This window comes from Alexandromys fortis, unplaced genomic scaffold, assembly GCF_014885135.2.
Source record: "Alexandromys fortis isolate MF-2015 unplaced genomic scaffold, M_Fortis_MF-2015_v1.1 scaffold_46, whole genome shotgun sequence".
NCBI classification, from domain to species: Eukaryota; Metazoa; Chordata; class Mammalia; order Rodentia; family Cricetidae; genus Alexandromys; species Alexandromys fortis.
The window spans coordinates 10,882,332-10,907,743 of NW_026067919.1; the positions used below are offsets into that span (position 1 = coordinate 10,882,332).

The 25,412-nt window shown below is 38.4% G+C and overlaps 1 protein-coding gene across 4 annotated transcripts in view; it reads left to right on the forward strand.

Annotated features, from left to right (window-relative positions):
* The window catches only part of Mapk8 (mitogen-activated protein kinase 8), a 60,038-nt gene that overhangs the window by 12,782 nt on the left and 21,844 nt on the right, over window positions 1-25,412 (forward strand). For 3 of the 4 annotated variants that reach the window (XM_050140649.1, XM_050140647.1, XM_050140651.1), the window contains exons 2-6: window positions 11,123-11,244; window positions 18,288-18,456; window positions 20,087-20,216; window positions 24,613-24,671; window positions 24,778-24,916. In XM_050140649.1, coding sequence (XP_049996606.1) covers window positions 18,335-18,456; window positions 20,087-20,216; window positions 24,613-24,671; window positions 24,778-24,916 — 450 coding nt within the window. In that variant the 5' untranslated portion in view covers window positions 11,123-11,244; window positions 18,288-18,334. The remainder of the gene's footprint in view (window positions 1-11,122; window positions 11,245-18,287; window positions 18,457-20,086; window positions 20,217-24,612; window positions 24,672-24,777; window positions 24,917-25,412) is intronic. The other variant, XM_050140650.1, reaches the window with a different exon arrangement.

Sequence of the window (25,412 nt, forward strand, 5' to 3'; positions counted from 1 at the left end):
AAGTTGCTTAGAAAAGTGTTTCTTTGTTGCACTTGTCCATAGGCTCTGCTACCACTATTTGGTAGGTTGGTTCTTTTATTTTGGGTGCCTTCTTAACTGATCCCCTTAAATGACTCCCAATTATTTTAGAATACTTAAATTTATAAGCAAGCTGAGAGAAGCTTACAGAAACACCTTACCTATACTGCCACTTGGATAGTAGCTAACATTTTGTCCTCCCACCCCCCAATGGCTTTTTTTTTTTTTTTTTAATCTTAAATAGTCTTACTGTGAAGCTTTGACTATCCTGGTACTTGACTCTCTTGAATGTGCCACCTGATCTGGTTGGTTTGTTCCTCCTAAGGTCAGTTTGCTACATCCAGGTGTTATGGAGCTCCTTATTGAAAAGGTATTTTCCCGTGGTAGTTCGTGTTGATTCTGGAGAGGTGGGCCATGATCAGAGTCCTGTTCCACCATAGCTTGGTGTCTCCAGCCAGAGCTCATACTGTCAACCCACTACAGTTGTCTTTACCTCTGTTTTTCCTTCTGTGATGCTGGATCTTTGAATATACCAGGCCAGTTGTCTAGTAGATGATTCCCAAACTTTGGATTTAGTTGGTTGTTTCTTTATGATTAATTTGTATCTTTACAGACTGCTTCTAAAAACAGAAGTTTGGATTTACAGATTACATTGTATTTAGGGTTTTCAGCTTTGATGCTACTTTGTCCATTATATTCATGTGTAAGACAAGTCTTCAGGTCATCATTCTAAAGTAAGGAGGTTTTCAGCAGAGGTATTATAAAGATCAGAACTGTCCTCATGACATTGTGGTTCCCTGTATCTTGTTTCCCACTGGCATTTGCCTGCTATTTTTAGCATTCATTGATTAGCTTTGGTTGAATCAGTTATTTCATTTGATCTTGCTGTGCAGTGCTCTTTTTCTAACAGTCTTGAGTCTGTTAGCCAGCTTTCAATTCCGTTCAAAGACTTTACTGAGTCTCGTGCAACAATGCACACTTGAAATTTCAGCATTTGGGCTTTGAGATGCATAGCAAGACCTTGTTACCCCAAAAAATATTCTTTAAAATCCTTATAAGCTAAAATTGAACTCTAAAGTTCTTCTTGACAAAGAAGCCAAATTCTAATGTCTCTTTAATGTACCAACTCTTTATTCTGAAAATTGGCTTATATTGTCAGAAGTGTCCATTAACTTCTTCCTCTTCCTCCTCCTAGCACAGAGGTGTGCGTGTGTTTGTGTGTGTGTGTGTGTGTGTTTACATGCCTGCCCATGAAGGTCAGAGAGGTCAGCCTTAGGTATTCCTCACTGAACTGATACCGGCCACCCCCCCCCCACCAGCCTATGCTGCAATTACATATATGTACAGCACCACACCTGACTTTTTTATGTAGGTTCTGGGCATCTAACTTAGGCTCTCATGCTTGTGAGCAAGCAATTTACCAACTAAGCTGCCTCCCAGCCTAAGAATTTCATTTTTTATTACTTTATAATTATTAATATAGTTTTTTTTTAAGTTTATTTTTACAGGAAATTGGAGCTCATATTCCTCACATGCAGGTTCTCCTTTTGGCATATTTTATTAGTATAGTGCATTTTCTGGAACATTATGAGTGCTAGTAATGCATTATTATAAACTTTAAAGTCCATAATATACTCAGCTTTCCTTGGTTTTTAGAAGTAACACATATTTACCATTCTCCTTGTTTCTTAGCTCTGAATTTCTCAGATGCTTCTTTTTGGTGAGCTTGATAGTTTTGTGGAGTAGTGTTGAAGTGTTTTGTAGAAGTCATTTTATTGGGTTTTGAAGTTTTCGTGTGTGTGTGTGTTTGTGTTTGTGCTTTGGGTTTGTGCATGTCCATGGTAGAGGCCAGAGAGCAATGTCTGGCATCTTCCTGCGGGAACTCTTCCATCTTATTTTTTGAGGCAGTCTCTTAATGAACCTAGCTAATGAGACTTAGCCAAGAAGCCCCAGGAATCTTATCTCTTCCTTGACACTGGATTACAGGCATGGGCTGCCACACACACCTGGCTTTTCTGTGGGTGCTGGGGTTGAACTCAGACTCTCATGTTCTCAAAAACCTGTTTTTTTGTTTGTTTGTTTTTGTATTTAGACCATGGTTCTAAAGTTCTGGGAAGGCAATTCAGAGGTACAGTATCATTTTCATTGCATTATGTCAAGGCTACACACTATATAGTTTGCAGCTCTTGCTGTTGACCTGGCTCTTCTTGGCTGAGGTGTGCTTGTGAGAGTTTTTCTACTGTAAAGTTACCCCTCACCCTTCTATCCTGTGGTGTTTGGAAGAGGTGACTTACATAAGCCTGACTTAGAATCAGGGAGTTATATTTTAAAGATATTCTGCCTCCTAGGTTCTGATAGTTTTATCATGAAGTTGTTAGATTTTTTTTTTCTAGTGCCTTTTATGCAGCCATTGCTGGATTCACATGATTTTTCTACCTGTTGATATGAAGTCCTCAGTAGATTTTAGGACCAGCTTTGTACATATGGGATAAATCCCACCTGGTCTGAATGAGTAATTGTTTTTGTGCTTTATTGAAATTCATCTGTTTTGTTGAGGATTTTTCCATTTGTGTTTATTTGAGGTATTGGTCTGTAGATTTCCTTATATCTTTGTCTGGCTTTGGTGTTAGGATAATGCTTTTCTTTAGAGAGGGTTAGGAAGTAGGCCTTCTACCTTTTTTAGATTATAAAGAATTAAAGGACTGGAGGGATGAGTCAGTGGGTAATTAGAACATAAACCACTTACAGAGGACCTGGGTTTTGTTCCCAGCACCCACATGGTAGCTCGGTCTTCTGTTATCTTAGGTTCTCTGGGATCTAACACCATCTGCTGACCTCCATGGTACTAGGCATGCATGTGGTATAACTACATACTTGCAAATACTTATATGCATAAAATAAATAAAATGAGAGAAAAATACTTCTTAAGTGTTTGCCAGAATTCACTAGTAAAATCACTGGGGCCTTGTACTTTCTGCTTAAGAAGGTGAGTAAGTACTGGTTCAGTTTCCTTAATAGATGGAGCTCTCTTCAGGTGACTGGTTCTTTTTCTTTTGTGTATATGCTCTGTTTAGGTTATGTTTGTAAGATCTTTGGTTGATTGTTTCCTTCACAGAAATGGTTCATTTCATTTCAAGCCACCATTGTGTGGGTTTGCAGTAGTTCATAGTATTCTTTTGTCATTCTTAAAAAAAAAAAAAAAAGACAGGGTCTTGCTAGTAATCCAGGCTGTTGGCTGTCTTATAACTTAACTTCATAGCCCACTCTGGCCTCAAACTCATTATTCTCCTGCCTTAGCATCCTGAATGTTGGGTACATATGTGTGCCATCACGCCTGCCCCTTCATACTTTCAGTGTCGTTTGAGACAGTAATGATCCCTCTCTCATTTTTGTATTAGTATTCTGTTTACTGTTCCCCTCCCTTCCCTTGTCTCTGCTTTTTCACCTTTCCTCACTGGTGCTGGAAATCCGACCCAGGACCTTGCACATGCCAGGCAAGCAGTCTGTATCCCACGCTTTGTTTTTAAATGTTGAGACCAAATCTCCCTAAGTGAATCAGCTGACTTTAAATCTACTCTGCAGCTCTTGCAGGCCTTGAAGTGATCTTCCTGCCTCTGTCTCCTTAGTTGCTGCCGTTACAGGCCTATACTGCAAGCTTCCTTCTTCACCCTCCTACTTCCCCTCTTCGTTTTTTCTCCTGACCGTCTCTTTTTTTTTTTTTCAAATATTTATTTATTACATACACAATATTCTGCCTGCGTGTATGCCTGAAAGCCAGAAGAGGGCACCAGACCTCATTACAGATGGTTGTGAGCCACCATGTGGTTGCTGGGAATTGAACTCAGGACCTTTGGAAGAGCAGGCAATGCTCTTAACCTCTGAGCCATCTCTCCAGCCCCTTCTCTTTTCTTTTTAAGTTCTGCCTAAAGATATATCTGTTTTACTTACGTTTTCAGGTAGCCAGCTTTTATTTTTTTGTTGATTTCATGTATTTCTCTGATTGCAATTCCATCTATTTCTATCCTGTTTTTCTTGTGGTACTTACTTTAGGTGGTATTATTAATTTTTATGTACCAAGGGTTCCATGTTTCTTCAATGGGAATTTCTCAAGGTGGCTTCTTTATCACTTTAACTAGGTAAGAATGTTCCTTGTTCGCTGGCAGACTTGTATTTATCCTGCCTTAACCTAAAACTCTCTTTAGGAAGTTATCTTCAGATTTAATTTTACATGATTGTCAGTTTCTTTCTTTAAACTTTGAACTGGTTTGCTACATGGGATTTGAACAGTTTGTTCAAGAGTGACTGAGATTTTCATTTCAAAAACAGCATTTTCCTGCTCAGTTCAGGTTAGTTAGTGATTTGTAGTTTAGCAGCTATTTATACTAGATGGAAGAGACAGTTGAGTACCAGACAGTACACCTTTTTAAAAAGTTTAAAAAGTTTAATAATTCACTTTGTAATATTCTGGGTTAGCTAATCTTACATTTCTGTATCTACTATAATTTTCCACTTTTAAAAACATTTGAATTTTAGCTTAATATTTAAAAAAGCAAGTACATAAAGACACCTCACAAATAGTTGTTCATATGCTCTTCCTAGCAGTCTTTTTGTAAGTACTCTTGTTTCTGCTTCTTAATTTTATAGAAGGGGAAATTAAGGTAAAATAAAATCAAGTAACAACATTATATCTGCTGCACAGTGAGACCTGTGGCTCTGTATCATGTTCTTCCTTCCCTCCTGTATATTACTGTGTTATAGGTGTTACTCCTGTTACCAGAGTGCCTTGGGTATGATATTGTAAGACCCGTGTATTTAAGCAAAAGTTTTGAGATCTTAATTGGAAGTATTTAGAGCTTCTTGTGTATTTCTTTGAATTAATGTCCTTTGCTGTCATTTTCACGAATAATGACATTTCTTTCAAAAGATTGGGGGTTTAAAAAATTATGTTAAATCTAGAGTATGAATTTTAAAGCAGTGATAATAATGTTAAATGAGACTAAAACTTCATAAGAAAATTGTCTGTGTAATAATGGTATTTTTATATATTTCCTACTAGAATTGGAGGGTTGTTATTTTAACAGAAAAAGCATATTTTACTCACAGTCCTAAATTTTGGAACAGAATTTAAAATTCTTATTCTTTGATAAGTTAACATGTCATTCCTACATCCCTTTCCTGGCTTGTTTTTGCCGTATCTGTCTGCTTGAAGTTACTAGATCCTGCTGGTTAACTCCCCTCATGACACGCTGCTTTTGAAAAGATTTTGCGTTTTGTTTTTTTTGTTTTTATTTTCAAACCTTGTCTCACTATATAGCAAACTATGGCAACATTTATGGAGCCCTTTTTGAAACAGTATTTTCCAAATGATCAATCCATGCAGTTTCGAACTCAAAACATAGGCAAGACTCACCTAAAATACAGCACAGATCACTGGATTTTAATATAGACTATGAAGATATATGATCTCAGATTCCACATTACAATTAAGTTGTTAAATTCTTGTGTAATATAAAATTTACAAATTATCCGTGCTGTGATATGGGAAGTGTATATAAGCGCTTTGCCCCAGTATCTGCAAAAGTACATAGCCACTCCAGAAAAGCGTTTGTGAGCCACTTTTTCATGGAACTCTTATTTTTATAAGAATCACTGACACACAAACTATGTGTGCCTAAATAAGGTGCATGTGTGTGCGCACTTAAGTACCTCAGATTGCACAGAACTCAGGATCCTCCTACTTCTCTCTAAGTGCTAGAGTTACAGACAAACTGTCATGACTTGAAAGGCACAGAGAAGATATTTTCTTGATAATGGATAAAGTGAGTCTATGACTTCAAAGGAAAGCAAATACAGTATTCACAGACAATGACAAAATTGACTCTCAAGTGAAAATTAAAATTTCGGGAAATTTCTATCAATTCCATAAGAGATTGGTCCAAGGATTTTGCTGCTATCAGATAACACAGCAGCTTTCAAAACCCTTGACGTTGCCAGGTATGGGAATGCACGCCTTTAATTCCAACATTCAGAGGCAGAGGCAGGTGGATCTCGTTAGTTTAAGACCAGCCTGGTCTACAGTGTGAGTCCCAGGCTAGCCAGTACTATGTAGCTCCCAGGCGTTTGCCTTTTGCTTCATACTTGGAAGTTTTGTCCTGTGCATGTGTAGAATAAATAAGTTTTCAGCCAAAGCCTTAGGAGCATTACTACTGCAGAACTTTGGTGTCTTTCCTCTACCCTGTACATCAACCTACAGATTCCAGTTACCTTTGTCTTCTCTGTCTCTTAGCTCAGTGTTATGTTCAGTGTGGCCCTCTCTTACAGTGTTCTGGAAGGCGCTGCCTTTGTGGCAGGCAGACCAGTTATAAAGAGCTTCTTTAATTTGTTTTTGTAGCTGTATCGGAGAGTTCCACAATATCCCAGAGTGCACTATAACAAAGGTTTATTTATTTGGGGATAAACCCACAGTAAGGGTCACGATCAACAGTCCTCCGTATATGCTAGGAACTGGAACCGAATCCAGCAGAAAAAGGGGCTGCACATACTTTTCATCCACACTTTATGGTACATGAAACCATGGCCAAAATGGGCTGATATCTTAAAGGCTATTGGCTGAAGGAGTTTCCACTTTTGTCTGAATAAGAGAGTTCTAAGCTAAATACAAAACTATACAATCAGAAAAAATATTAAGTGTTGTCCAGAGAAAAGGCAAAAATATACTAAAAATTTGAATTAAAACCAGCATGAACAACATCAAACAAGAAACATGCTAAATGTTTCATTAGTTATCGTATCCTAAAGAGTCATGGGGTGATGTTATTTCTATGTGATTCTGTAAAAGCTAAAATAATGGTTAAGTTTCAAGATTACTGTTTGGTACAATTGCAGATAGTCTCTGGGTAATGGATAAAGTTTTTTGAAAGTTCTTATTTGAAGTTCTGGCCAGAACGTTAAAAGAAGGTCCACCATCTCAGCTAACCAAATTGGAATCACCTTAAACAGTTCGTAACCCCAAACTTATCTTAAAGTGGTGCTATCAGCATAATGACATCATATCAGCCAGGTCCAGTCATTCAAGTCACCGTGGAGGACATGCCTCCCCAGGAAAATTAGAAAACCCAGTGCTTGTAAAAAAAAACCATGATGCTCTGGATGACAGAATGATCCTGGAGGATGAATCAAAAATTCCAGTAGAAAATAGGAAATTTTTATTTTGGCAGACCTGTATAAATGATCAAAGATCAAAGATGAGAGTACAAAAAATAACATCATAATTAAAGGATTATTGGACACGGGTGTGGATGTGACTATTATTAATCCAGAATCTGGACATCCAAATTTGTAGTTGGGAGCGGCAGGTCGCTTCCAGCCACCCGGGAGGGCTCCCGGCCACCGGCTAGCTTTACCCAAAATAATTACACGGAAACTGTATTCTTTCCTTGGCTTGTTGCCATGTAATAGAAAAGTCCTTTTTTAAGCCTTTGCTATTAACATGATCTTTTAAATGAAATTCTGAGGCCTTCAGCATATTTCCAATCAATAATCGATTAATTCCTGCATTATCTTGTGCTAGAGGATCTGGCAGACCTGTATGGGATCGGATGTGTGTTAATGTCTTTTAGATCTTTCATACATAAAGGTTCCCATTTACATTTTGCATATCCTTATGGGTACTGAATATTTCCTGACTTTTCAGAGGTAGTAACAGGACAAGTAGCTAAAACTCTTGGTAAGTCATCTCTGACTCTGAGAGGTACTGGTGATGCTAATTTTTTTTTATTAACTAAATCACTGCTTGGCCCATTAGCTCTAGTTTCTTATTGGTTAATTCTTACATCTTAATTTAACCCATTTTTATTAATCTGTATATCGCCACATGTCATTGGTTTACCAGGTAAAGTTCAGCACATCTATCTCCAGTGGCAGATGGGTGGAGTTTCTCTGACTCTGCCTTCTTCCTCCCAGCATTCTGTTTAATTTTCCCCCACCTACCTAAGTTCTGCCCTATTAAGGGCCCAAAGCAGTTTCTTTATTAACCAATGAAAGCAATACAAAGACAGGAGGATCTCCTACACCATTTCCCCTTTTCTGTTTAAACAAAAAGGAAGGCTTTAACATAGTAAAATTACATAAAACAGGTATCTAGCAAGAATTACAATTACAATATTTATATCTATTTTATCTTTTATCATAAGAAAAACTATAACTATAAATTCTTCAACTCCATCAAAGACTCCAGAAGGATGTAATATTACCTAAATAAACAGGAAGTGCATTATAAACAACTTCCAAAACTCTAGAATTGACAGTGACATCTCACTGCCTGGACAGTCACCCAGAGTTCTTCTGCATCATTAGGGCATTCATATTCAGCCTACAGGCCACTAATATCCAGCAGACTTTTCCACGAAGCAGGAAATTTCAAAGGCAGTTCAGTCACTTTCTTTTGTATCCTGCAGAATGTCTCACAGACTCTTTCATGAAGCAGAAACCCCAAAGGATCATCTCACCTTTAGGCAAGTTCAGCAGTTATTTCTCTGTGAGTCCTGCATGTCCAGTGAAGCAGTCCAGGCAAGACCAGTTTCTAGTTCAATGGGTAACAAACTCCATAAGGAGCCTCTTTGATGCCCATCTTCGTTTTGAAGAAGATTGGTGCTGCCAGGTGCAGATGTATCTTATTGTCATGAAAAGTCTTACGTTCTTAAACATTTTAAATGCCATATTCTGAAGGTCTCCGAAAGATCTGAAGAATCCCTATCCATCTGAGATACTTCTCTGTGTATTTAGAAAATCTAACTAACATAACTACAAACTTGACTGTTATAGATGATTATCTATTGTTGAAATATGAGTGGCGGCGAGGCTGCGTCCCCAACACCCCGGCCGCTTGGCTAGCTTATGCCCGAAATAACAACACACAAACTGTATTCATTTAAAGAACTGCTTGGCCCATACTCTAGCCCTTATAGGCTAATTCTCGCACCTGGTCTAGCCCATTTCTAATAATGCGTGTAAGCACCCCAAGGTGCGCTTACCGGAAAGATTCTAGCCTAAGTCCATCGTGGGTTGCAGCTGCCTGGGAGAGCTGAGCATGGCGTCTCTGCTCCAGCAGAGCTGTCGGGTCTCTCCGGGAGCAGAGCAGAGTCTGACCTCACTTCCTCTTCCGCCCAGAATTCTATTCTGTTTACTCCTCCCATCTATGTTCCAAGCTGAGGCCAAGCAGTTGGTTTATTATAACTTAACCAATGAAATCAACAGATTGATATATGACACTCCCACATCAATCTATTAACCTATATTTCTTAATTATACATTACATTTTTAAATGAACTACACAATCACAATACTTTAATCAAGAGCAGAATCTTTACTATTGTCTTTTGCCTGTACTTCTCCTTGCTTATTAATTCTGACAAGTTCCTTACTCAATTCAGATCTTTTTATTATTGTCTTTTGTAAAGTCTGAATCTATTGACCTGTAAATATTTCTAATTATTTCATCAAATCAATTAATTTCTGGTTCTCATTCTGCACACATGACTTCAAGGTTTTAAATTTTTCTATTAATGATATCTTCTCACCCTTAGAGATTATTTGGGTGGCGTGTAGATTGCCTCCCTGGAGGGATGTTCTGTCTGCTAGTTTATCATAATTTTTAACAGATTTTGATTGTCAATTTCAGCAATATGAATCCTTTCAGATAATCTCTCATAACCAGTCTGTAAAGACTGTATTATTTCTAAAAGTTTCTCATTCTTGACTCTATCAAATTCTTTCTTTGAGGTTATTCTATGAAGAACAAAACTAATAGCCACTATGGCCACAAAAAAATATGTACCAGGTAGGTAATATAGCTCTTGCAGAAATCCTCATAGTAGAAATAAAAAGGTTGTTAAATTCCTGGATGATTATATTGTCTACAATTATCTGGCAGTTGGTTTACAATTTTCAAATTTGTTTAATTTGTTAACCAATCGATCTAATATTTAGTTATCTAACTTACCTCTGTTAAATTTTTCAGAAAATTGTTGTAGGTGTAATAATCTTGATTGGTCAGCAGGTGTCACAGTCGCAGCAGTAAGACAGATCCTAGATCAGAACCTGAAGTACCTGAGACTTAGCAGAATTCCCAACAAATTTGGCTAAATTCTTTTGTTTGTTTGTTTTCTGAGACAGGGTTTCTCTGTAGCTTTGGAGCCTGTCCTGGAACTAGCTGGCCTCAAATTCGCAGAGATCCTCCTGCCTCTACTGCCCGAGTGCTGGGATTAAAAGCTTGTGCCACCACCTGGCTCAGATTTAACTGAATTCTTAAAAGCAGCACACCCCACATATGGAGAAGGTTGAGTTGGGCAGAAGTTCAAGGAACCCAGAGCTTGCAGGCACTCGCAAGCCACAAGGTTACTGGCCAGAGCTTGGGCCAGTGCCACTGAATCCAAGCTGGGAACCCAAGCCTGTGTTCCAGGTGCAGGGTTAGATCTTCCTGGGTCAGAACTTGGACTGATCAGAGCAGGTCTGGCAGCAGCTGAACCTCAGATCCTAGCTTGGGTAGCGGAAGTGGGCCACCGGGCCACCGGGCCAGGGGCCAGAGATGCTGCAGAGGATTTGCGGCAGGAAGCCTTGGGTGGTGGTAACTCAGGCGTAGTAGGTGGGTAGTTAAACCAAGCAATGCTGGCCAGCGGGAACTTGCCAGGTCATGCAGCAGACCAGCCAAGCCAAGCAGTGTACAGCTGCAGTTGCACCAAAGGGGTAGTTCGGGTGCAGAGGATAATTAAGCTGCGTGGGGTGGGAGGAGGTCGTGGTGGGTCTAGGCAGGGCCGGGCAGTGGTGTAGGCTCAGGCCACATGGACGCCAAATTGTAGTATCAAAGAGTTCCACAATAGCCTGGAATGGAGTATGACAAATCTATTTGGAGATGAACTCATAGTAAGGGTAACAATCCGCAGTCCTCTACGTGACCTTGGAACTGGAACTGAATCCAGCAGTAAAAAAGGCCCTTGCAAGTTTTTCATCTGCACTTATAGTACATGAGACCATGCCCAAAGTGGGCCAGTTTCTTAAAGGCTATTGGCTGAAGGGGTTCTCACAACAGTTTTTCCTTTTTTTTCAGGGCACGCTGGCTCATTTTGTGTCATCTTAACACAAGTTAATCATTTTGGAAGAGGAAACCTCTTTGAGGAAAATGTCCCCACCAGATTGGCTTGTGGTGCATTTTCTTGATTGATGATTGATGTGAGTGGGTCCAGTCCACTGTGGGTGGTGCCATCTGGGCTGGTGGTCCTGGGTGCTATAAAAAGGCAGGGGCCAGGTGTGATGGTGCATGCCTTTAGTTCTAGCAGAGGCAGGTAGAGTTCGAAGCCAGCATGGTCTACCCTGTCACACACACAGAGAAAGAAAGCTAGGTGAGTAAGCCATGGGGAGCAAGCCAGAAAGCAATGATTTTCCATGCTCTCTGCTTGAGTTCCTGCCTTGACTTCTTTAATGGCTGTGATCAGGAATGAAATAAACTTTTATCTCTCACCATTGCTTTTTGGTCATGGTGTTTATCACAACAGTAGAAACCTTAAGGTATATGGGTTAGAACTCCAATCTTTTGTGTTTTCCAACATCTCATGACAGTTTCGTTTAGTTATTATTATAAGAAGGTAAAACTGATTTCAGTGACTGAGTTTAGGGGAACATTTTTGAAGGGCCTCACAAGAACAGTTTAGTGATACAGTTGTGACAGGTGAAATGTTCATTGAGGAAAATGACTACTCATTGGTAGCTTCTGTAAGAAATGCTTGGTATTTATAGTTGGGGCTGTTAAGATGAAAGATAAATTAAAGGACTGGAGAGATGCCTCAGCTTTTAAGGCCACTTTCTGCTCTTCCAAAGGACCTAGGCTCAGATCCTAACACTCATATTTGGTGCCTCAACAACAACCCCAATTTCAGTCCCAGGGGTTCTAATACCTTCTGACTTTCAAGGGCACCTGCCTCTGTGTGGTGCTTATACACATAAATAAATTAGAATATGTGAAAAATTTAAAAGAGTAAATGAATTTGGTTGCAGCCTTATAGGGCTCCTGTTTTATTACTTTAGTGAAGAGAAGGAAATGATAGGCGTGGGTGGTTTGAAGAATGGAGAGAATGAAATAGGTGTTACAGAGAATGGAAAGTAATTTTAACAAAGAATGAATATTATTCACTCATAAAAGTTGACCATGAAAGACAGTTGTATTCATCTGTCCTATGCTAATTTCTATTTGAACCTGATATAGTCACAAGAAAGTAAGTAACTAGATTCATTTAGAGTTTGTATGTTTGCAAATCTGGAATTGGAGTTTGGTGTATTGATAAGAATGGAACATGAAATTTAAGTTGACAAAGAAAGGATACAGTAAAATAGAGTTTTAAGATACTGAAGGTACTCTGAGATCAGATAACATTCATATTGATGATAATAAATTAAGATGTGAGAAGAGACTGTGGTTAAGGGATGCTGTGCTGTTTCTAGAGATGAAGCAGTTCAGGTTATCATAGCACAGGTGGTGAGGAATAGACAGATGGGTAGATACTGTAGATGGCCATGGTCAGAAGAACTGAGTGGCTTCAGTTTTGGAGGGTTTAGTCTTACTTGTGGTTATCACTCACAGCGATAGCGGGGTTTACTAGTTAAAGGGGAAGTTTTAGTTAAGTGTGAAACTTATTGGTGATGATGTGACTAAGCAGTTGGTAGTTAGATCATATTTAGATCATAACAACAGGGGAACTGGGTGTATGTTTAGATATAAGAAAAGACCTTCCAGCTGTCAAGCTATGAGCATGTTTAATGATTCGCAGTTGTGGCGTGGTAGTTAAATTATTGAGTCAACTTAATCTAAATGTTAATTATATAGTCTATTATTTAGTCACTTCTGAGTTTCATACTGCAGGGTTGCAGTATGTGGTTCATCATGAGACTCAGTTTGAAAAACACTGTCATGCAGATTGACAGTAAAGTTTTAGCAGATTTGGTGAGAGTTGAGGGAAATGGTTATTTTTGTACATGTAATTTGAGGTAGCTTTGAGACACATGAGTTTTCTGGTAGACCTTGCATATGTGAGTCTAATTAGAGAGCTATTGTTTATGGCCAAGATAAAATGCAGAATTATAGACCTCAGCTGTCCCTAGTTTACAACACAACTTCTGCATCTAAAGGCTCAGGGATCAGTGCAAAAGAAGACCCACCCTAAATGTAGATGGCACCATGACTTGGACTGGAGTCCTAGACTGCATGCAAAGGAGGAGGAAGGAAGCTGAGATAGCTGAGATTCATTCATCACTCCCTCCTGATGGACTCATACTGTGAGCTAAGACAGCCACTTTTTTCTTCAAAAAAAAAAAAAAAAAAAGAATCTTCCCATGTATTTTATCCCAGCAGTGTGTACCCAGTACACTCCTTTCATGTTTCTGGCAGTTGTCACAGCAGTTATCTGCTGTCTTGACACTGGTAGGTGTGTCATCTGAAATGCAGACTATAGTGAAGCTAGAGGTTGTCTGGCCATCTTAGGTACAGCCAGTGTGGCTAGCCCACCTGAAGAGTAACTTCTGTCCCATAGAGAACATTCTTTACCAGATACAGAAGATAAGAGCAAGGTAGACATTTATGGGATTCTATAGGCAGTATAAAGGGAAAGCAGAGTTAGGCTGGGCTTAAGGTATAGATCACTGGTAGAGCGAGCATTTGAGTAGCATCATTAGGCCTTGGGGTGATCCCTAGCACTGTAAGAAGAAAATAAAAGCAATAGATAAATCCAGGGAATTCTTCCTGTATTAATATAGAAATTCATGCATATAAAGTATTCTTATGGGCAGCACAAATTGGACTTGGTGTATTTTTTTCTTTTTCTTCCTTTTTGGGGGAGGGCATAAAGGTGGGAGTAAACCTGGGAAGACCGGGAAGCATGTGTGATTGGGTGCATTGTGTAAAATTCTCAGATAATCACATAAAAATAATTATGTTGGGGGAAAAGTATTCTTAGATATAAAAGCAAAATACCTTTTGAGTACCTTGGAAAATGGCACCTTCTTACAGATTAGGTCACCTGTTTTTACTCAGTTGAATGTCATTGAGAAGAATTGGCATTCTTTTAATTTAATTTCAACTAAGCCTAGAACCAGCTTCCTATAATTAAGATATTTGTGATTTGAATACAAAATAATTTTAGGATCCTGGATACCAGTTAATTGAAATGTGATAGTAATATATCTATATTGTGTTATGTTGCTTCAAGTACACTTTGTTTTTACCTTCTGGTATTGTTTAAAAAGTTGCCTCTCCACTGAGGACTGCCGCTTTCTTGCAACAAAGCTCCTTTTCAGATTTTGAAGGGAAGGCTCCCCTCCCTTTTGGGACCCCATCATGTTGCCTTCTAATGGTCTTCCACCTCGAGGCCCAACTATATACCTATCCCTGTAAAGTGCTCATTCTGAAGGGTAAGTGGTTTCAGAGTCCTCCTTTAGTAACTCACCTTTCTTCACCAGTCTCTTAACTATCTTAACTGTCTTAGCTTGGTCATCCTCCTGTCTGTTAGAATAGGGAAACATCTGGGAAAGAGAACTAGGGAAAGTAAGAAAAGAAACTGCTGGGTGTAAGAGCCTCTGTTAAATATTTACATACTGATTCTAGAAATTGGGTCCATACACGGCATAGTGATAGTAAAAGTGGTCCCTTGTACCCTTCAGATATGATCAGGGCTTACACTAGCTGCCAAATGCTAAGCCTCCAGTAAAGGCCGGAGTAATAAGCACCCAGTTTAGGTATCTAGAACTGTAAATCTCTAACCTCTTAAGAGTCTTGAGCCATAATAAGACTTTAGGTGTCAGAGCATGGAGCTATGGACTCCTAAGTCTGTCAGTGTAGCCATAAGCTCTTAACACTCAAGTGCTCAGGTCTGCCAGCAGTAGAAGGGCTGGTTCCTCAACCACTCAGTTTCTGAGGAAAGCTAGAGGGGCCAAAAAGCTAGCACTTTTGTGAACTATAAGTAGCTTTTCTAGTTTCTTTACCATTCTCCTGCAAGCTAATATCAGTATTTTGCTCCCCACTTTCCAGACCTTCCATCTGACCTCATCACTGACCTCTGACCTGGCCTCAGGCTGCTCATGTATTTATTGAGTTAATTATTTTTATTAAAAGTTGTCAGTTGGGTGTGGGTGGTATACACCTTCAATCACAGCACTCAGGAAGCAGAGGCAGGTGAGTTTGAGGCTAACCTGGTCTACAGAGTACAGCCAGAAGAGACAGGACTACACAAAGAAACTGTATCTTGAAAACAAAATCCCAGCAAAATTCTTCACAGAGCTCAAAAGAACAGTACTCAACTTCATATGGAAAAACAAAAAACCCAGGATAGCCTAAGTAATCCTGTACAATAAAAGAACTTCTGGAGGTATCACAATCCCTGACTTCAAACTCTACTACAGAGCTACAGTACTGAAAACAGCCCGGTATTGGCATAAGAATAGACAGGAGGACCAATAGAACTGAATAGAAGACCTGGATCTTAATCCACACTCCTTCGAACACCTGATCTTTGACAAAGAAGCAAAAAATATCAAATGGAAAAAAGAAAGCATATTTAACAAGTGGTGCTGGCATAACTGGACATCAACATGTATCTGTCACTATGCACAAAACTTAAGTCCTAATGGATCAAAGACCTCAACATAAATCCAGCCACACTGAACCTTATAGAAGAGAAAGTGGGAAATAAATACACTTGAATGCGTTGGCACAGGAGACCACTTCCTAAATATAACCCCAGTAGCACAGACACTGAGAGAAACAATAAATGGGACCTCCTGAAACTGAAAAGCTTCTTTAAAGCAAAGGACACGGTCAACAAGACAAAACGACAGCCTACAGAATGGGAAAAGATCTTCACTAACCCCACATCAGACAGAGGTCTGATCTCCAAAATATACAAAGAACTCAAGAAATTGGTCATCAAAAGAACAAATAATCTAATAAAAAAAAAATGGAGTACAGACCTAAACAGAGAATTCTCAACAGAGCAATCTAAAATGACTGAAAGACACATAAGGAAATGTTCAACATCCTTAGTCATCAGAGAAATGCAAATCAAAACAACTCTGAGATTCCATCTTACACCTATAAGAATGGCTAAGATCAAAAACACTGATGACAACTTATGCTGGAGAGGTTGTGGGGAAAAGGGAACACTTCTGCATTGTTGGTGGGAGTGCAAGCTGGTACAGCCCCTTTGGATGTCAGTGTGGTGATTTCTTAGAAAATTAGGAAACAACCTTCCTCAAGACCCAGTAATACCACTTTTGGATATATATCCAAAGGATGATCAATCGTGCCACAAGAACATGGGCTCAACTATGTTCATAGCAGCTCTGTTTGTCATAGCCAGAACCTAGAAACAACCTAAGTGCCCCTCGACCGAAGAATGGATAAGGAAAATGTGGTACATTTACACAATGGAACACTACACAGCAGAAAAAAAATAACATCTTGAATTTTGCAAGAAAATGGATGGAGCTAGAAAACACTATTTTGAGTGAGGTAACCCAGACACAGAAAGACAATTATCACATGTACTCACTCATAGATGGTTTTTAAACATAAAGCAAAAGAAACCTACAAACCACAATCCCAGAGAATTTAGACAACAATGAGGACACTAAGAAACTTACATAGATCTAATCTACATAGGAAGTAGAAAAAGACAAGATCTCCTGAGTAAATTGGGAGCATGGGGACCTAGGGGGAGGGGAGAGTCAGGGAGGGGAGCAGAGAAAAATGTAGAGCTCAATAAAAATCAATTTGAAAAAGAAAAAAGTCATCAGAATTTTTATTGTTATTGTCATTGCCTTAACACCCACCTCCTCTCCACCACTCTTCAGCAAAACACACACACACACAGCTGTTCTTTGGATTCCACTGGGTTGGTTAATGGTAACTTAGAGCTGTCTTGCTTGCATTTTTTTTGTTTGTTTGTTTGTTTTTCGAGACAGGGTTTCTCTGTGGCTTTGGAGCCTGTCCTGGAACTAGCTCTGTAGACCAGGCTGGTCTCGAATTCACAGAGATCCGCCTGCCTCTGCCTCCCTAGTGCTGGGATTAAAGGCTTGTGCCACCATCGCCCGGCTCTTGCTTGCATTTTATCTTGTTTTGTTTTAAATGGAGTCTATGTTACCTGGGCTACTTTCAGATTCCTGGGCTTAAATAGTTCTCTCTGCATCAGCTTCCAGCGTGCCAGAATTATAGGTCCAACCTACACATCCAGTGCAGGCATTCTAGAATAGAATACTTACATAGTAAGGAAGGAGAGATTTGTCAGTATTTTAACATTCAAACGAGGGGAAAAAAGGATAGCCTTGACTTTTAATCTGGCAGGCAGTTAGGAATTGTCAAAACTGAAATGAATTGTTAGGTGTTCTAAAGACATCGGAAGTGAATTATTTGTATACTAATGCATGAACCCTCCCTTCTTGATCTTACGTTTCTCTATCCTGCTTCTTATATTTGCAGCTGTTGTAGTTGTACCAGATGTTGCTGTTGAGTGTTAGAGAATATATCACAAAAAAGACCCTTGTTTGTTAAACAGATGCAGTATGTGCTAATAATTTACTACCTTGCTTTCCATTGTAGAAATGCTTTCTAGAACATGTTAATATAATTATTTGCTTACTTTTCTTTTGTGTGTATGGAGGAGTACATGTGTTTGTGGAGGTCAGAGGTGAACCCTAGCTGTTCCTCAGGATCTAGCTACTATATTTTGAGACATCATCTTCCTGGGATGTGAGGCTTGCTGACATGGTTGGTTGAGCTTGATGTCCACTGAGCTCAGGCATCTTCCCATGCCCACCTCCTCCACACTGGGACTGCACACAGTGCTTTACTTATCCTGGTTTTTGATGTCGGTGCTGGCGCTAGTACTGTATGTGACAAACTCTTTACTGGCTAACTTACCTCCCCGGCCCCTCTTTTGTTTTTTGTTTGCTTTGTTTTGTTTCTATTAGGTAAGTGTGCAGTAATGCCAGTGACTTAAAGATTAGAGAAACAGTTCATAATAAAAATGTTTTTGTAGAACCAGTCAGTAGTTACTTACATGTAGAGTGTACTGAGCAAAGTTCAGTAGTGGTTTTGGTTTTGGTGATGCGCTCTTCTTAATGAGGATGACCTAGCAGTCTGTTACTATGGTGTATAAAGTGAGGACCTAGATGCTAATACTACGCAAAATCATTTTCTTATGTCACTTTTTTTTTTTTTTTACATTTTGCAGCCTCGGTGAATATTTGGATGAAGCCATTAAATTAATTGCTTGCCATCATGAGCAGAAGCAAGCGTGACAACAATTTTTATAGTGTAGAGATTGGAGATTCTACATTCACAGTCCTAAAACGATACCAGAATTTAAAACCTATAGGCTCAGGAGCTCAAGGAATAGTGTGGTAAGTTTTTATTTCAAAATAAGGCAGCAGTCTTTAACTGTTGCCTTTTCTCCTCTTTGTAATGTAGACCCTTTGGTAAGTAATCAACTTTACACAAAAAGAAAGGAGAGAGAGAGAGAGAGAGAGAGAGAGAGAGAGAGAGATATCAAAACTATATAGATGAAAGCTATAATGCAATTTTTCCTCAGAGATTACTGGTCTTTTTTATTATTTCTAAGCTGCAACTATTAACCAACAATAGTATTTTGAAATATAAAATATGATTAAATATGTACTTAGAGTCATATAGAGATGTGCACTTATATCAAGAAAAAGGAAGTGGCAGGCCTGTTCATTCTGTGAATGCATCTATTCCCATAGCTGATCATTGAGATGCCTGCCTCACTGAATCTTCACTTTCACTCTGTAGTGGATCAGAAATCTCATAAACTAGGGAATACATCAGCTAATACATCTTAGTATGTTACAGAACTTGTATATCTTTAAAGTTGATTTACAAGGTAACTTCTATAAAAAGGCCCAGGTTTTATAGATGAACATAATTCTTTATAAATTGAAGTATATACAGTCCTTGGGATAGTTCTCCTACTGACTCAGAACCACTAAGTTAACATTATAACCTTGGGGAAATGATAAGCCAGCCATACCCAAACATAATTACATCTTTATTGCTTCTTAAACAAGCAAAATTTACTTAAAATCTGCTAAAACAATTGGGAGTATTTCTGACCTAGCATGTTTATAAGGTTCTAGAAAAGCTCTTGCATATGTCTACAAATACATGTACATAAGGCTGTTCTTTATGTGTTATTTCTATAGCAGAAGTTGAAGCAGCATCAAGTCTGGCAATAGAATAAAATGTTAGGATACAGCCAAACAGCAAAGTACTGTACAACATTTAAAATGAAGTAGAGCTGTCTGTGTCAGATGGACACTGTCAGAAGTATAGACCTGAGTGTTAAAATGATCTACAAAAAACTCCACCATATTGTATTAATTTCTCTGCAATATATCAGATGTGCAAAGCAATTCTATATACTTTGCATTGACTACATATGCAGAAAAGATAAAAGCTTACCTCTGAGAACAGAAGAGGAAGAAGTCTTTACCTGTAATATGTTTCTCTTTTTAAAAAACTCACGGGGCTGGAGAGATGGCTCAGAGGTTAAGAGCATTGCCTGCTCTTCCAAAGGTCCTGAGTTCAATTCCCAGCAACCACATGGTGGCTCACAACCATCTGTAAAGGGGTCTGGTGCCCTCTTCTGGCCTGCAGGCATACACACAGACAGAATATTGTATACATAATAAATAGATAGATAGATAGATAGATAGATAGATAGATAGATAGATAGATAGATCTCAGAACAATTGTGGTAAAATAGTAAAATCTAACAGAATTGTATAAGGGAAATACTCTTACCTGCCCCCCTCCCAAAACATACAAAATGAATACATTTTTTAAATGCATTTAAAAAAAAGACAAAAAGAACTTAGGCACTTGTGTCTACCCGTGCTGAGGGATCTTGGGTGACACAGTCTCAGTGGAGAAAGTAAGGAGTCTATGTGATTGCTTTGTAAATTTGGTTTTAGAACTTTGTGCTTAATGTTTATTTTTAATTTCTTATTACAGTGCAGCTTATGATGCCATTCTCGAAAGAAATGTTGCAATCAAGAAGCTCAGCCGGCCATTTCAGAATCAGACTCATGCTAAGCGAGCCTACCGAGAACTAGTTCTTATGAAATGTGTTAATCACAAAAATGTAAGTGACTATTTCATGTTTCCTAAGTATAAATGAAATCAAGATGTATTCATGAATATATATCTGCCAAAGGCTTTAAAAAATAATAGGGACATTAAACTCTCTACATTGAAACATTATTTAAAATTTACAGACTTTCCCTCCATCCCTACTCCCTACCCCCATGAGTAAGTAGTGCCAAAAGTGGGAAAATGAGATCTGAAATTTAAATGGTTAGTTTTCTGGCATTTAATTTATAGAAAAAGTTTTAGGGAGATAAGTGTTTGAAAAACATTTTATTCAGAATTTTTCTCATCTTAGTTTTCTTGTTCCCTGTAAAACTGGCATTTCAGAAAACTGTACAGAGATGAAGTCATTCCCATTGCACTTGGACATTGGAAATTTAATAGGAATCAAAATGCAAACAACTTCTTTGCATCCAATTCTGACTTCTAAGTGGTATCAGTACTTACTTCTACTCAGATAACCGCTGATAATAACAGTTAAACAAAAACTTTGGAAATATTTACAGAGAACGAGGAAAAACATTTCTAACTTGAAGATAAAACTTTCATTCATTTTGAAAATGAACAGTTAATTTTTTTTTTTCATGCCAGAAGAGGGTATCAGATCCCATTCTAGATGATTGTGAGCCATAATGTGTTTTTTGGGAATTGAACTCAGGACCTCTGGAAGAGCAGCCACTGCTCTTGACTGTTGAGCCTTTTTTCCAGCTCTACTTAAATGTTTTAAAGTTTACATTAAGCATACTGACTGATATGTTTGTTATTATATTAACAGGACAGTCCTTCCAAACTAGGAGGGCATAAACTAGGAGAGAATTGCAGAAAGGACAGTTTTATGAAGCACTAAACTGAAGTGCTAGCCAGAGACATTATCCAAAGAAATTTATAAGATATAATGATTTCCATACTTTCTGGTGTAGAAAATACAATTCATCACATTTTGAGAGCTAGCCATGCAAAGAACCCTTATATATTAAGGTCATCATCAATGGGAACTGTATAGATGTTAATGATTGGGCTTATTATTTGGGAAGTTTATGCTGTTGTTTTGGAGGCAGTGAAGCATGATGAGAGATACCACAAGGCAGTGATAATTTAACTGTCAGAGAGTAGAGGGCGGACAGTGCATGCTGACATCTCAAGAGGGAGACTTCTGTGAGTTTCAATGAACTAGGAAGGCTTAAAGGGCTCGAGACTAGACTTTGACTGTTAAAGATGGAGTGAAAGTTAGATTTTTGGGAAAGTGGAAGAGGGGTTATCAAGGAAGAAATTATAGTTTCTTGTAGGAGCCAGGTGTGGTGCTTGTCCGAGTTCTGCTTGTGGCGTTTCTTTTGCTAGAGCTGCTTATGTCCCTTTTAGTCTCTGGACCTAGTTTCTTTAAGGCAGTGGAGGTGTTGCCTCAGTTTTTCTTTGTTTAATTCAAATACTTCTTTCTCCACCCTGGGTGGCAACAAAGATGTTTCATCTACAGTATGGAGAGTTTGGGAAGCATGTCTTGTATACTTAGCCATCAAAAGTGTCCCAGATTGGGTGCTTAACATGGCTTGTTCATTGAATGAACATAAAAGTAATAGGATGGAAGCCATGAATGGCAGGCAGCTCCACCCTGCCACCCCTGGTGTATGCTGGATTTTATGTAATGTTTTATCTTTTCAGCACTTTCTGTTCTGCACAGATCATCTTGAAATGATGTTTCCCTACTGTTTTCAAGGTTTTTGTAATTTTTAGTTCCTCTTTTAACCTGGTCACTCTGATGAGACACATAACACACAGTGTCTGATGGATTCCTCTGTTAGCTGTGGAGGCTTGTCTCTTAGATATTAAACCACTTGACTAACAAGTAATGGCCAAGGATCTGATAGCAAGTCACATTGTATTCTGCTGGTTTGGGAGAATTAAGTATAGTACTTTCTGTTGTTCTCATTTAGCTATCAATGATAAAGTGTGGCTTTCCTCCCCAGAGTGTTTGAGGTTATCCTGCCCCCATCTCTTCATTCTAACTTTACATTTACTGGCTTTACTTCCCAGAATTACTCAGATTGTCTTCATAATAGTTGCACCTGTTGAACGTGTTGTAGAAATTGCCACGCATAGCTATCAGAATTGTTCAGCTACCCTAATTCTTTGTGTTCACATGCGTATTATTAGAGACATTTTCACAAATACCTTTTAGAAATCTTTATTTGCTATATCTAGTTGCATTATCTAGTTACTGTTCTTCTTTGTTATTGTTTTGTCCATAGAGAAAAATAAAGTTTTTCATTAAGTTTTTACTTGGTCATGGTAATTATTAGTTCTTTGCTATCTAGCCATAGCTCATCCACTTGTCAGTCCTTGGCTTTTGCTTGACTATCTAATCTGATTAAGATAATTTATTTAGGTTTTTTTTTTTTTTGAAAAATAAGACAGCTGTGTCTTCATTTGCCTAAAGTATACAGTTAAATAGTTTAATATGTTCGTTAATATATATATATATAACCAAAAAGAAACCCTATGTCCTTTTGTTGTTCTTCCCTATCTCTTACACCCAGCAGCTCTAAGCATTTATTAATCCCATTTTTGTTTCTATATATGCCTTTAGCCTTGGTTGACCTATAACTTGCTCTGTAAACCATACTGACCTTGAACTCACAGAGATCTACCTACTTCTGCCTCCTGAGTGCTGGGATTAAAGCTGTTCACCACTACCACTGGCAGTTTTTTTTTAAGGGTTTATGTATTTTATGTTCATTTGTGTTTTGCCTGCATCTATGTCTGCATGAGAGTGTCAGATCCCCTCGAACTGAAGTTACAGACACGTGGGACTTGGGAATTGAGCCCAGGTCTTCCGGAAGAGCATCCAGTGCTCTTGATCACTAAGCCATCTTTTCACCTAGTTATTTCCTCTGTCTTAAGTAACTAGTTTATCATTTCTGATTTCATGTTTTTTCTGAATATTTACTGGCAGACGCCTTCTGCAAGCAGAGCTTAATGCATCCATGAATGGCATCCATGCTGTCCCCATGAAGATTATGTCTAGAAAAGCATTCCTTTTCCTAAATTGATATGGGATTCCCCTCTGTATGCTATGAATATGTTTTATTACCATTGGTTATTAAAGAAGCTGCTTTGGCCTATGGCAGGGCAGAATAGAGCTAGGTGGGGAAACTAAACTGAATGCAGGGAGAAAGAAGGCGGAGTCAGGGAGATGTCATATAGCTGCTGAAGGATAAAGATACCAGAACCTTACCATTAAACCACAAGCCTCATGGTAAAATATAAAATAATACAAATGGGTTAATTTAAGATGTAAAAGCTAGATAGGAATACACCTAAACACTTTTTTGTGTGTGATTATTTGGGTCAGGAGACCAATGAGCAACCTCTTTTTAACCTAAATCGCCATTAGGCATTTAAAAATGTAAGTCCAGTGCATTGTTGTATACTGGCCTTTGAAAGCATGTCAGCTCATTTCTAACAAGGATCTTATGTGGTCTAGGATGAACTTGTTATGAGAATAAGATTCTGTTATGGTGTGCTGAATGTAGGAATGACCTGGACCAAGTAGGATAGTTGTCCTTCAAAGTCAATGGAAGGGCTTCACATAACACTTTCTATTTATGCTCTATCAGGCACTTATTTTGTATAAATGTCTATATAATTTGTTATCGAATATTAAGACTTTTAGGACAGTTTCATAGCAAATGTGAGAGAAGGATACAAGCTTGTATGTATTTGTCCTTGTATGTATATAGCACCCCATCTGAGTAGTGCATTAATGTATCACCCAAATTCCACAATTTACATTAGATTACACTTTATTTTTTCTTTCTTTTTTTTAAAGATTTATTTACTTATTATGTATACAGCGTTCCACCTGCATGTATGCCTGCAAGCCAGAGGAGGGCACCAGATCTCATTATGGATGGTTGTTGAGCTACCTTGTGGTTGCTGGGAATTGAACTCAGGACCCCTGAAAAAGCAGCCAATGCTCTTAACCGCTGAACCATCTCTCCAGCAATCTTTTTTTCTTTTTGGTGCTAGGAAATTTACCCAGTGTCTCTGCATGCTAAGTAAACATGACAGCTGAACTATACCCTCAGCCCCTGGGGTTCACTTGGAATAAGAGAATCTATGACTTTGAATTAGTGTGTGGTATTTATGCATATATTTCCACCTTTATAGTTAACTCATTTTTATTTGCCCCAAAGATCTTTTGTTCCTCCTGTCATTCTTTTTCGTTTCTCCATTTCCTAACAATGAAATTTTAGTAAACATATGTTTGTGTTTAGTATATAAAATTGGATGATTTTAAACTAATAGTGAATTATTATAATACATGTATTTGCAGTTCTCAAATGAAGTATTAGGATGTAGTTTCTAATGTTTTTATTTCTTTGCTTTTGCCACAGATAATTGGCCTTTTGAATGTTTTCACACCACAGAAATCCCTAGAAGAATTTCAAGATGTGTAAGTGTGGTATTTAGAATGAATGCTGTTGATACAAAGTTTAACTAGTACCTGTCCATAGATTGTTGCTATACACTTTAGCTGTCATCTTTTTCTACCCATGAAGTTACATAGTCATGGAGCTCATGGATGCAAATCTTTGCCAAGTGATTCAGATGGAGTTAGATCATGAAAGAATGTCCTACCTTCTCTATCAAATGCTGTGTGGAATCAAGCACCTTCACTCTGCTGGAATTATTCACCGGGTTAGTAGAAAAATATCACCATGTTCTTTTCTAAGGATTTTTTTTTTAATTTTCTGTAAATATTTTGCTTGCATGTATTTAAGTGTACTACATGCATGCAGTGCCTTCATAGGCCAGAAGAGGGCGTCGGATCTGCTTAAACTGGAGTAACAGACAGTTGTGAGCTGCCATGTGGGTGCTGGAAACCAAAAAGCAGCAAGTGCTCTGAACTGTTGAGCCATCATCTCTCTAGCCCACCATGATCTTATTCTTTTAAATCACTGAAGTAAAATCCATATAACAGACTGTTTTGAAGTATATGCCTCAGTGGCATTTAGTCCATTCACAGTATTGTACAACTACAACCTCTGTCAAATTCTAAGTTTTCATCATCTTGCCTAAAAAATTCAAAACTACATCCCTCAAACTGTCACTTTTCATTTCTTTCAATCTCTCCACACCCTAGCAATTCAATATTTATGGATCTACCTGTCCTAGATATTTCATATAAATGTAA